Source organism: Populus alba, chromosome 6, assembly GCF_005239225.2.
Source record: "Populus alba chromosome 6, ASM523922v2, whole genome shotgun sequence".
NCBI classification, from domain to species: Eukaryota; Viridiplantae; Streptophyta; class Magnoliopsida; order Malpighiales; family Salicaceae; genus Populus; species Populus alba.
The window spans coordinates 21306642-21317870 of NC_133289.1; the positions used below are offsets into that span (position 1 = coordinate 21306642).

The 11229-nt window shown below is 30.7% G+C and overlaps 1 protein-coding gene across 1 annotated transcript; it reads right to left on the reverse strand.

The window, feature by feature from the left end:
* Window positions 1-395: 395 nt before the first annotated feature.
* Window positions 396-2009, reverse strand: LOC118030842 (zinc finger CCCH domain-containing protein 20). Its single transcript, XM_035035138.2, has one exon. It carries the CDS (start codon window positions 1992-1994, stop codon window positions 759-761), a length of 1236 nt encoding a protein of 411 aa, XP_034891029.1. The 5' UTR covers window positions 1995-2009; the 3' UTR covers window positions 396-758.
* Between the last annotated feature and the right edge of the window lie 9220 nt (window positions 2010-11229).

The window sequence follows — 11229 nt, forward strand, 5'->3', positions numbered from 1 at the left end:
TGATCAGACCAGGTCACATTGACACAAACGCTTGATCAGCGGGAACAATCACTCGAGAGAGCATCGAGTTTGAATCCTCCTCTCGTATCGCCGTTCTCAATTCCACACAGGGATATTCAAGATCTTCGAAACAAGGATCCAAGCATGAAGACAAATCATCGCTTTTATAGAAAAACAAGTGAATTTTAGTTTACACACAGATAAGCCCCCCTCTGGTTTTGTTTCAAGCAAAACACAAATTGAACTTCTCCCCGGAAAAAGGAAAATAACTGACCGTCAACTACAGTTTTCACTTACCCACACCACCACATGGTTGAGAAAATTCGGTAGTACTCTGATCTGGACACTGGAAATTTTAACACAAGAAGGGCAAGGACAAAAAAGAACACTCGAAATTCAACTTGAAATATAACATTACATTGATTAGAATAATAGACATAAGGCTACTTACAAAGATGTAATTATATCCGATAAAATTAGACAAAATGATCATTCAAAATACAAATCTTTAAGAAGTTTGACGAACAAACCACCACCCGTTCCCGGCAGAACCCTAAGAAATACTTCATTTATTGCTTTACAAGAAAAGGCTTGCATCTTTTTTTTTTCTCCTCCCAAAATGCCACAAAAACGGAGAGACTATTGGTTTCTCTCTCAGCCCCTCTACAGCATCATATTTACACACCAAATCACCATCTTCATATTCACAAAAGTCAGAGAATAATCAAAAAAATCGGAAACTTCATCGTCCCTTCATTTCACTTCACCAACTCAGAAACCCACCCAACATCTGGACCCGAAACACCCGAGTCAACTCGATCGCGGTCCACCAAGTTCTCTTTACTTAGCTTGGCATATATCTTTGCCCTTAAATCTCTCCCAGACTCCACCCTCTCCATGGCAGGCTCTTCCTCACAAGTGACCCCATCTCCCCATATATCCAACTGACCAAGTCCAGACCGACTTGCCATTGTTCTAGTAGGAGTTGAAGGCAGGCTACAGAAACCGGGTCGCAGTGATGACCCACGCGGAGACCCGAATCTAAAACCGGATTGGACTCCCCAGGAACCAACAGGAGATCCCATTTTCGCCTTCCCAACCTGCAGCCCCCGCATCGAAGCAAGAAGCGCACTCATGGAATTTAAGGATCCGGGTCCAGAGCCGCCAATCACCTGTGGACTAACTGGAGACATTGGTGGCGAGTCAGATGGTGGAGAAGCTGGCGGTGAGGTCAAAATCGAAGTCGGAGATGAAACAAAAATCCCAGCTTTAGTCATGTAGGAGTCAAAAGGATGTATAACCGGGGACCCGAAATCATATTCCCCCAACCCGAGTCCAGACCCGGATCCATTTCCCTTAGGACTCTGCTGAGGAAGGAGTCTTAGCTGTTCCGGAGTATGAGCAAAAAAACAAACCCTGCGGCGACAAGCAGGTCCATCCTTACACGGCTGAGTGCGGTAACGTGCCGGATGGAGCCAGCACTCAAAGACACCGTGAGCAAACTCACAAGCATCTCCTTTCTTGCAGCCACCTTTCCGAAACTCCGGGCAGGCCGTTCCAGAGTAATGATACCTTCTTGGGTCCCTGCGCCGCGCTTTCTCGCCAGGATGTGCATAAGGACACTCAGTCCAGTCATGTGACCGGCCACGGGCACACCTTTTCACTTTGAACTCGTACATACGGAAGTGATCGCATGAGAACGCGTCCACTGGTAAATCTAGTTCGTCTTCAAAAGAAGGGTCTGGCTCGTTTGACGGAAGGTAACGGTGGAGCGACGTTAGGGAATCGAGGGCGTTGAAGTTGGTGAATGGAGAAGACGGGATTGGGGACAACGTGGGAGATGTCGTTGTTTGGTCTTCGTATGGGTCCCATTGAGGGATTTGAACGGTGGGATTCGAACGGTGATGAGAGAGTTCTCCGATCATCATCATTGTTTGGAGTCTTTGAACATTATTTGCGGCAATGGAAGTGTGGGAATGAGGAGTTGATGGCATGGTTATCGAGGATTATAAACTGCTTGATTTGACCATGGTTAGGTTAACTTGACTGTGGTTAGGTATTGATAAATGAAAATATCTACCGTCCTGCTATTTTTTAACGGTGGTTACAGTAAAGGGATTGTATCTGAAGACTTTGAAAGTGTTTGATGTGAGTGTTACAGCGATTTTTGCACCGTTGATCTTAGTTATAATCGATGGGTTCCTTTAGTAGTGATCTGCTGGATAGTGAGTGTTGTGGAGAGAGATGTTACAGCCTTGTGATTCTATCATTGCTCGTTGTTTGTCGAAACAGGCTGCTCGCTACTTTCGGACCATTGGATATTTTGAGGTAGTTATCACGTATCTGAGGTTAATCGGTGTGCATCTCGTGACTGTGGGACCACCTAGTTTTTAAATCCACAAATGTTAATTGTCACTCTGCATGCTTGTGGAAATGGAACATATAATAATTGTGGATTTTTTTTTTATCCAAGGTTTGAAGCACTCGGAACAAATCTGATCGAGAATGGAAATTGGAGATCTTTTCAACCTTTTTAGATATCATTTTCATTGGAATTGAAAACTTCATTTTCAATGAATGACCCCACGCATTGCTTGTTTTTTATAATTCACCCTATTAAAAATAGGATAATTACTTTTTCCTCTTGGTATTCTAGATAATTTGCATATATTATTCCAGCCTAGTATATTTTTTAAAGAAATAATAAGCTTTTATATATATATATATGCTGACTTAAATGTATAAATCCATGGAATTAGGGAAGAAAACGTATCATTTTAGCCCAGATAATCCGTTTACTCTTTTATACGGAGTTCATTTTTTCAAGTGTCGTTTTAAGAAATTTTCACCCTGGCATGCCTTTATATTTTCATATCTTCTCCCATGTTTTCTTTAAAAAAAAAAATTATACAAAAATACCCAACAATCACGAAGATAGAATTTAATTTTAAAAAGGTTAACTTTTAGGGGGGGGGGAATCCTAGAAAAATTAAAAAACAATCTTTAAAAAACAATGAAAAATCAATAACTCGCAAAACATGAAGAAAACAAATCATGCCATGAAACCTCATAGATAGAATATTTTTTTATAGCAGTAAAATAAATTTGCAAGACGTCGTTTTTAAAAATTTACATCGGTTATCAGTGTTTTTTATATGTGATTTTTTGATGCCTTGTTTTATTTTGTTTGGATGTTAATTTCAACTTTTTACGTTCCTATTTGTTTTTTTAAAAAAACAAATTCCAGTTTTTTAATCTCTTATATTTTATGGATTTTTAAGATTTTGTCAAGTTTGTAAGATTAATTTGTTTTCTGTGTTTCAAAAATTTATTTTCAAGGTGTTATAATGGGTATTTTTATTTTAAAAAAATAGAAAATATTGATATATGATAACATATAAGAATTGAAAAATCTCTTAAAGAATATACAGAGAGATAGATGGGGTGGATACATTAACCTTATTTTTCAATCTTAACTATTTTTTATCAGTAGAGGAATAAGTATAAAAAAACTTAGAGATAATTTGGAAATACAGTTGAACTTGTATTTTTAAAAAAATTAATTTTGTTTGTTAATTTTTTTTTATCTTTCATATTGTTTTGATACATTGATCTTAAAAATATTTTTTAAAAAATAACAAAAATATCATTTTAATATAAAAAAATATTTTAAAAAATAATCAAAATTATATTTTCAAACAGATTATTAGGATCGTATTATAAAAAGCATTGAGAAATTTCAATGTTAAGAATTATCTGTGTTTTTACATATAAGGTGTTATAATTACGGCACACGTGGTGCCTCTGCTCAATAAATTAAAAGCACAACTAGAAAACTAATTCTTTATTTTCAGTTACAATTGTTTATTCTATAAATGAGCAGATAAAATTATTTTTTTTTACAGTTAAACTATTATTTTACAATAAATTAAAGAACCTTTATTGAGCATATGTCCGGTCCGTTGTTTTGGATTGTGACTTCTTTAAATAATCAAATATCTTGTTGTAAACCTGTTGTGCCATGATTAATTAAAAATAATATAGCATTTGTTTAATATAAAGTCGACACAAAAATAGAACGAAGGGAATATTTTTTATATTTTTTGGGCAGCCATGCTCTTAAAAGAAATTATGCTGTCTCATCTTGATCATAATGGTATTTCAAATATTTAATAATATCTTCATCTCAACACAAGATTAAGAAGGTACCTTTTTTTTTTTTTTTTTTTCAGGACAATTATGCTTCCTGAAAAGCTTGTGCACAAAAAAAAACAAAAAAAAAAAAACAACAAGGAGACGCCTTTTATGTTGTTTTTGCGAACCAATGTGCTCCTTGAAAAAGTCGTATTGTTTTTTATTGATCAATATGTGTTTCTTATAACAATCACTTATGTTTTATTAAAATATCATTGTTAGAACAAAATTAATATCAAGGAGATGAATTATGGGACTGTCAAAATATCAAGTAGGTACTTTAGTAATAAAAAAATTAAATTAAGAGGTTTGTTTTATATGTGGTTTCGAGTTTGAGCCCTATAATTGCTAATGTAAGGGTTACTGAAAACTTACATAATCACTAACATGAAACTTATAAAATTAATTAAAATATACGTAGACTAATATTGATATCCACATTAATGAATAAATAAATAAAATTACGTGCTAGTCATAAAAGTTTCGTCGTTTCATCTTGCTTGATTTATTATCCACAGGTATCATTTGATTGGATAATTAAAAAAATATTTGCATTCGGTATGTTGTTTCAAAGTATGATTGAATTGATGAGTAAAAATAATCAACATAAACAGAGATATCTTCAATCAAAGAATTCTTTATCAAGAAAAATAAAACTTTCAAGAAACAAAATAAAAAAATACTCTGTTTTTTTCTATACATTCAAAACAATAAATATATTGCATGCAAACCCCACGACACACAGCTAGTTTTGATAACCACTAAAGTTACTAATATTAATAGCCAATGAATATTTACTTGGTTGTTAATTTCAAGATTAATAAAGATTAGTCAAGATATACACAAGCTGACCTGAATATCAAACATTAAAACAAAAATGATTTTGACGTGGTTTTATTATTTTTAAATTATACGATAATCATTGTTTTTGTGTTTTTTATAAATATTTTTGAGTTTATCTAAGTAAAATAAAGTGTTAATAATATACTATATTGATTAATGGTGACTTATGAATTTTATTTAATGTTAATCAAGGTTTTATAAGGTTAGTAATTGGAAAAACCAAGGAAAACAAGATTGAAATACCTTTTAGGTTTTAGTATTGTTTTTAGGAATTTCTCCGGTATTTTTTTTCTTGATTAGAGGTAAGGTAAAATTTTATACATATGTATTTAAAATATATTAAGATATTCAAGTATTATTATTACAATAGTAAATCAAAAGTTTTTAAAAAATTCATGTTTTTTTATATATCTTTTAAAACTATACGGAGATGAAAAAGTAATCGACAAGGCGAAAAAATCACGGAATATCGCGATAAGTCTAGATCATTCTTCATTGTATGATAAATTTGAGAAGTATCGATCATGTTCCAGGGTTTTGGAGACCTTACACTAAAGGAGTGAGGGAACACGTGGACGGCAAGCAGGAAGTGGCAGCCATGCGGAAATGGGAGCATTAAGTTGGGTGGGTGCACTGCTGCCACCTGTCACGACATCTCTGCTGTTTTTATGAACGCATGAACTACTTGGCAGTTAAGGGCCCGCCAAAGATAGCGGCATAGTAAAGCGAGGCACCCTCGTGCATTGTAGCCATTCCCTCCTTTCCTTCTTTAACTTGCGCCTCTGCTCCAGATATTTATTTACGATGTTACGACGTCGTAATAGCAGATCAAGAAAAGAAAAGGGAGAATTAAAACCATGTTATTGAGAAATCGCCAGGCTTAATTCGACCACCAGTGCAAACTAACAGATGGTTCATCTTTCTGTTTTTTTATCAGGATCTGGAATAAAATCATCAACTGTTTCGTCGTGTGATTAAAATTCAACGAACTAGGAGTTTTGCTTTATTTTATTTTATTTAGAAAAATACCATTTGAAGATATCATTCTTGGGATTGATGTGAATCTTCCTTTTAAAAGTAAGAGTTCTGCCTTATTTTATTCTTGAGCATGCTTGCATATCTTGCGCTAACAGCAAATTTGATTCTACCATTGTCTCTCACCCATATTCTTTTTTGTTTCAAAAAGGAGAAGAAAAACAGCAAATTAAACCTTTTATGCAAAGATTATGGGGTAAGGGTAAGTTTCTCGATCGTCTTCCGGAGGTTCAATTTATGCAGAGTGATCATCCTAATTCATATACATATACAGTAGCCACAAAACTAGAAGATGGGAAATGGAAAGAAGAAAAACATGAAAGTGGGCTGGGGAAAGGGAAAATGTATAGAGAAAATATCTTCATAGTCCCCACGCAATGACACGAACCATGTATTTCTCTCCAATTCGGATAGAAAATGGAAGAAAAATAATAAAATAATATTTTCTAAATTTTATAATACCTTTAAAACATAATTTTATTTTTCTCTACAGCTGGTCTCTCGGCGATAATTTGTTTTCCTCTTTTTTTTTTTTTTTTTTTCATTCTCATCCAAACAAGAGGATGAAAATCTCTTCACCAAACTTTCGCTCCTCACCTCTACTTTCTTCCAAACATAGATTTACCTTATCAAGGGAAAGGCTGATTGCAAGGAATAAAATCCCTCCCTTTGCAACTCCATGATCCGTGGAAATGAATGGCAGGGCACCACAGCCATCTGCTAGATAACGTGGGAAGTTGTGAGACAGCCAGACAAAATGAGCCCTCCGTACAAGAATATGGAAACCTTGCACGGACACGAACTGGAAATAAAAAACAAATCAAAGAGAATAATGTGAACGATCACGTGACACCGACCTTGTTTACGGTCAAAGGGATGTACACGTGGTTGGTATCACAGTTAATATTGCTGTTTCCTCACTGACACTCCACGAATCTAGACGTCGACAACAACAAAATCTTCATGATGCCGACATTGCTTTATCTCTTGCCTTTACTGTTTGGAAAGGGAAAAAAAAAAAGAGAAAACTTGGAGATTATCCATATGAATAGTACAGTTTTTGATAAAGTGGGCATTTAGATCACAAAATCTTTTAAAAAAATTTCAGTCAAATATCGTAGTTTAATCATTTTACAAATGTAATATGGTTAAAATATGTTGTTTTTTCTTAACTAGTTGATTGATTATGAGATATTTGATATTTAAAAATTTAACGATATGTATAATGATACAGTGATTGTTTAGTAAAAACAGCATTTAAAAACTTTTATAAAATTTAAGTGCGTTTTAAATACCATGTAAAAAAATTATGATAATTTTGAACTGTTATTTTGGGATAACCCGACCATATCTTTTATTGGGCTTGTGTATGTCTCATAATTTCATAAATGTACATGTTAGGCTTTCTATGTGATCTAGATATCATTATTTAGTTGTGAAAGACTCGCACTTAACTGCTCGCGATAACTTTTTAAAAATTTAATTTGAGTTTATTTTTTAATTTAAGGTTTAGATAAAGATAATGTTGACTCATAAAACATATCTGAAATAAAAATTCTATAAAATTTCAGTTTATATGTGAATTGTTGATCAGTTAATATAATTTGATTAAATTAGTTGAATAAAGATAAAAAATTATAATTTAATTATGTCATGTTTTAGAAGCAAAATATTTACTAAGTGTTGAAGTCATGATACAATCAAACCATGTTATTTTACTAAAAATTTTTAAAACAATGTTGTTTTTTCAAATTAAGATTTAAGATTAAGATTTTATAACTTGACGCGGGTGTTGATTCAGACTAAGATTTAAGATACAAGCAAGGAGAGTGGATTCAGGTTTATCCTGATCGAACTTTTTTTAAAAAAAAAATATATATATATATATATATATATTATTTTAATTTTAATTTGTTTTTTTTTTTTAAAAATAAGTTGATAAGTTTTTAGTGGATGAAGTTGGAGTTGACTGGGTTATCATGTCACCAAATCAACTGAGATTTTTGTTTTTTTGTATTTTTTTCAACCAGGCAGGTCAAGGTCTAGAATCGTTTGCATCCGGGTCAAGTCATCAGGCTGCTCTAGGCTTTGAAATACAAGTTAATAAAACACTTAGATGAGAGCATGTTTGGAGTGCTTTTTTAAAATATTTTATAAAAAATTAAAATATTTATTTTTTATTTTAAATTAATATATTTTTTATATTTTTAAATTATTTTCATGTACTGGTCTTAAAAATAATTTTTTAAAAAAAAAAAATATTATTAACATGTTTTTTTTAAATAAAAAATATTTTAAAAAATAAGAGTAACCATACTCCTTATTTCGAGCTAATTTAATTAAACTAGATAAGAAAATAATATGGTAAAAATTAATTAACTTAACTAATTTTTTTAATAAATTGATTAGCTTGAAAAAAATCTATCAAGTCGGGGTAAAAAACAAAGGGACTCTGTTTTTATTTATGGTAAACAACAGGCAAAAAAGACTAAAACTGACTAGCTAGTACGATGATCAAATAATTTGAATTCTTTTTTAAATCGTTACCAAATGGAATTTGACCCGTTTATTTATCGAAATTTTTTTTTTAAGTAATTTTTGAAAAAATTAATTATTTTTTGATATTTGATTGTGTAATGAAAAATAAATTTAAAAAATATTTTTTTGTGTTTAGTTGTGTTATAAAAAATGAGTTAGAAAATAACTTGTTAATGTTTTATTTTTTTCAAGTTTATTAAAATAATAAATAACAAATCTTATAATTTTAAAAGTTGAATGAGAATGAAATTGAAATTGAAAAAAAAATATAATTTCATAAATTATCTTAAATAAAATAAATAACAATCAACATAATAGAGATCAAATTTTAAAAATTAAAATATGAAGAAATTAAAATAATAATAATTAACATTTCATAAATTATTTCAAATAAAATAAGTAAGAATAAAAAAAATAAGGATCAAATTTGATGATAAAAAATTTAAATTAAAAAATGATAAGGAAAAAATAAATAACAATTATAAAAAATAATGATCAAAGTTAATATAGAAATTAAATTTTAAGATATGAAATTAAAAAAAAAATATTCAAAATAAAATTTATTCAGCGATCAAAAGTTTGAGGACTAAATTTGATATAATCAGCAAATAATATGATATTTTTTAATTTTTCATAATTTTCAGAAAGTGTTTTTTATCTAAAATAAAAGGAAAATATTTTTCTAAAAATCAAGTGAGAAAATTTTTTATTGATTAAAAAGTACTTTTAATTAATTAATTTTTTTAATAATAGATAAATATAGGTTTGGAAAGTGACAAGCACATTAACAAATATATATTTTGTCACCCACATGGGGTCATGTAGAATGTGGTGCTGCTTCCATGGAGGAAGCTTACGCTGAGCAAAAGTGCCTCGAAATGCTACAGTTCTTTTAAAATTTTATGTGGTAGCGGTACGTGTTCTCGGATACTTTCGCACACCGAAATTAAGTTATTTTCCAATCACATGCTAAGAGTGTCACATAAAATATGGGCCTATGCACCCGGTTTCTTTCTTCTTTCAACCTCCTCGAAATTCGAATCTTGGATCATAACATGCTTTCGACCAAAATTACTGCATATAATGAGGCCGTCTTATCGCCAATGCAAGATCAGATAACCATTTTATAGGTGGTTAGTAGTAAAAAAATAAGATTAAAGGTTTTTCTTGTTATTTTAGTTTCGAGTTTTATAATTATTAATATAATAATCATTGAAGAGTTATATGATAATTAATTTTAAAAATTGTAAGATGAATTAAAGTATATATAAGTTGATTCGAATACTCATATTAATAATAAAAATATAATAAATCTAATAAAAAAAAAATACAATTATTGGTGTAATAGACATGGAACGAAGGAAATAGAGAAATAAAAAATTCAAAGGAAACGCTAAAAACTCATTGAGTCAAGTGAAAAGAAAGAATAATAATTGATTGGATATTACATTTTGAAATAACATAACTGTTGGATGATCAAAATTTAACTTCTGTTATTTATTAAGATCATAAATAATTATATTTAAAAGCGCCAGCAGCTAATATTTGAAATTAATACTATCGATATAAACGACTCGTAAAGAGGCCTGCAGTGAAATCTATAAGATAAAATCCGTCAACCATGACACTTACATGTGAATTATAAATATGTTAAGACATTTTGAAAAAAAAATAAAGGAAGAACCACAAGAGTACACGTCGAGAGACGAATTACGAGCTTGAATGGCCTGTTTGGCATTGAGGTTGAAACCTATTTTTGAAAAATTAAATTTTTTTTTTTTGCTAAAATTGAATGCGATTTTGTACTTTTTGGATCGTTTTGATATGCTGATATAAAAAATGATTTTTTAAAAAATAAAAAAATATTATTGGCATGCTTTTCGACACGAAAAGCTATTTGAAAAGCAACCGCTACCACACTCCAAACACCCTTGAAGTGTGATTCAACAGTCAATTAACCCAATAAATGTGTATTTTTAAAGTTCATGAACGGTTTACGTGTTTTTTTTTTTAATTTTAAATATCATTATTTTTTAAATATAAATATCCAGACTAATTTATGAATATCTTAAATAATTTTACGAGTTTTAAAATTAACAATTATATAAGTCTCGGCTATTATATCAGCAACCAAATAACTCAAACTTAAAACCATAAAAAAAAAAAATTAATTTCAAATTTTTAGTACTAGACCATCTATTAAATATTATTATTTTTTAATATTTAGCAATGTTTTATAAGCCATTACACGTTACTAAATGCTTATCCTTATGGGATAATTTACCTTTACCGTATATATTATAAACTATTTTAACAATAACATATGAAAATATGTTACGGAACTACAACTTTTTATTAAATCTCGGACCCCCTACTGATCAGTTATTTTGATTTCTCTTCGCCATTTATTTTTTCATGCATACTGGACACGATAATTGTTTTTAAAGAGTGTTCATTAGCGCATCAAGAATCAAAGATATTATATATCACCAGGGGACAAGAAAGGAAGTTACTTTTTTTTCGCCAAGAAAGTCAGAATACTTTGTTAATGTGTTTGGAATTGAGAGCTCCACTTGTCAGCTGTACTGATATTATCTGGATATGAGATAGTTTGTGTTT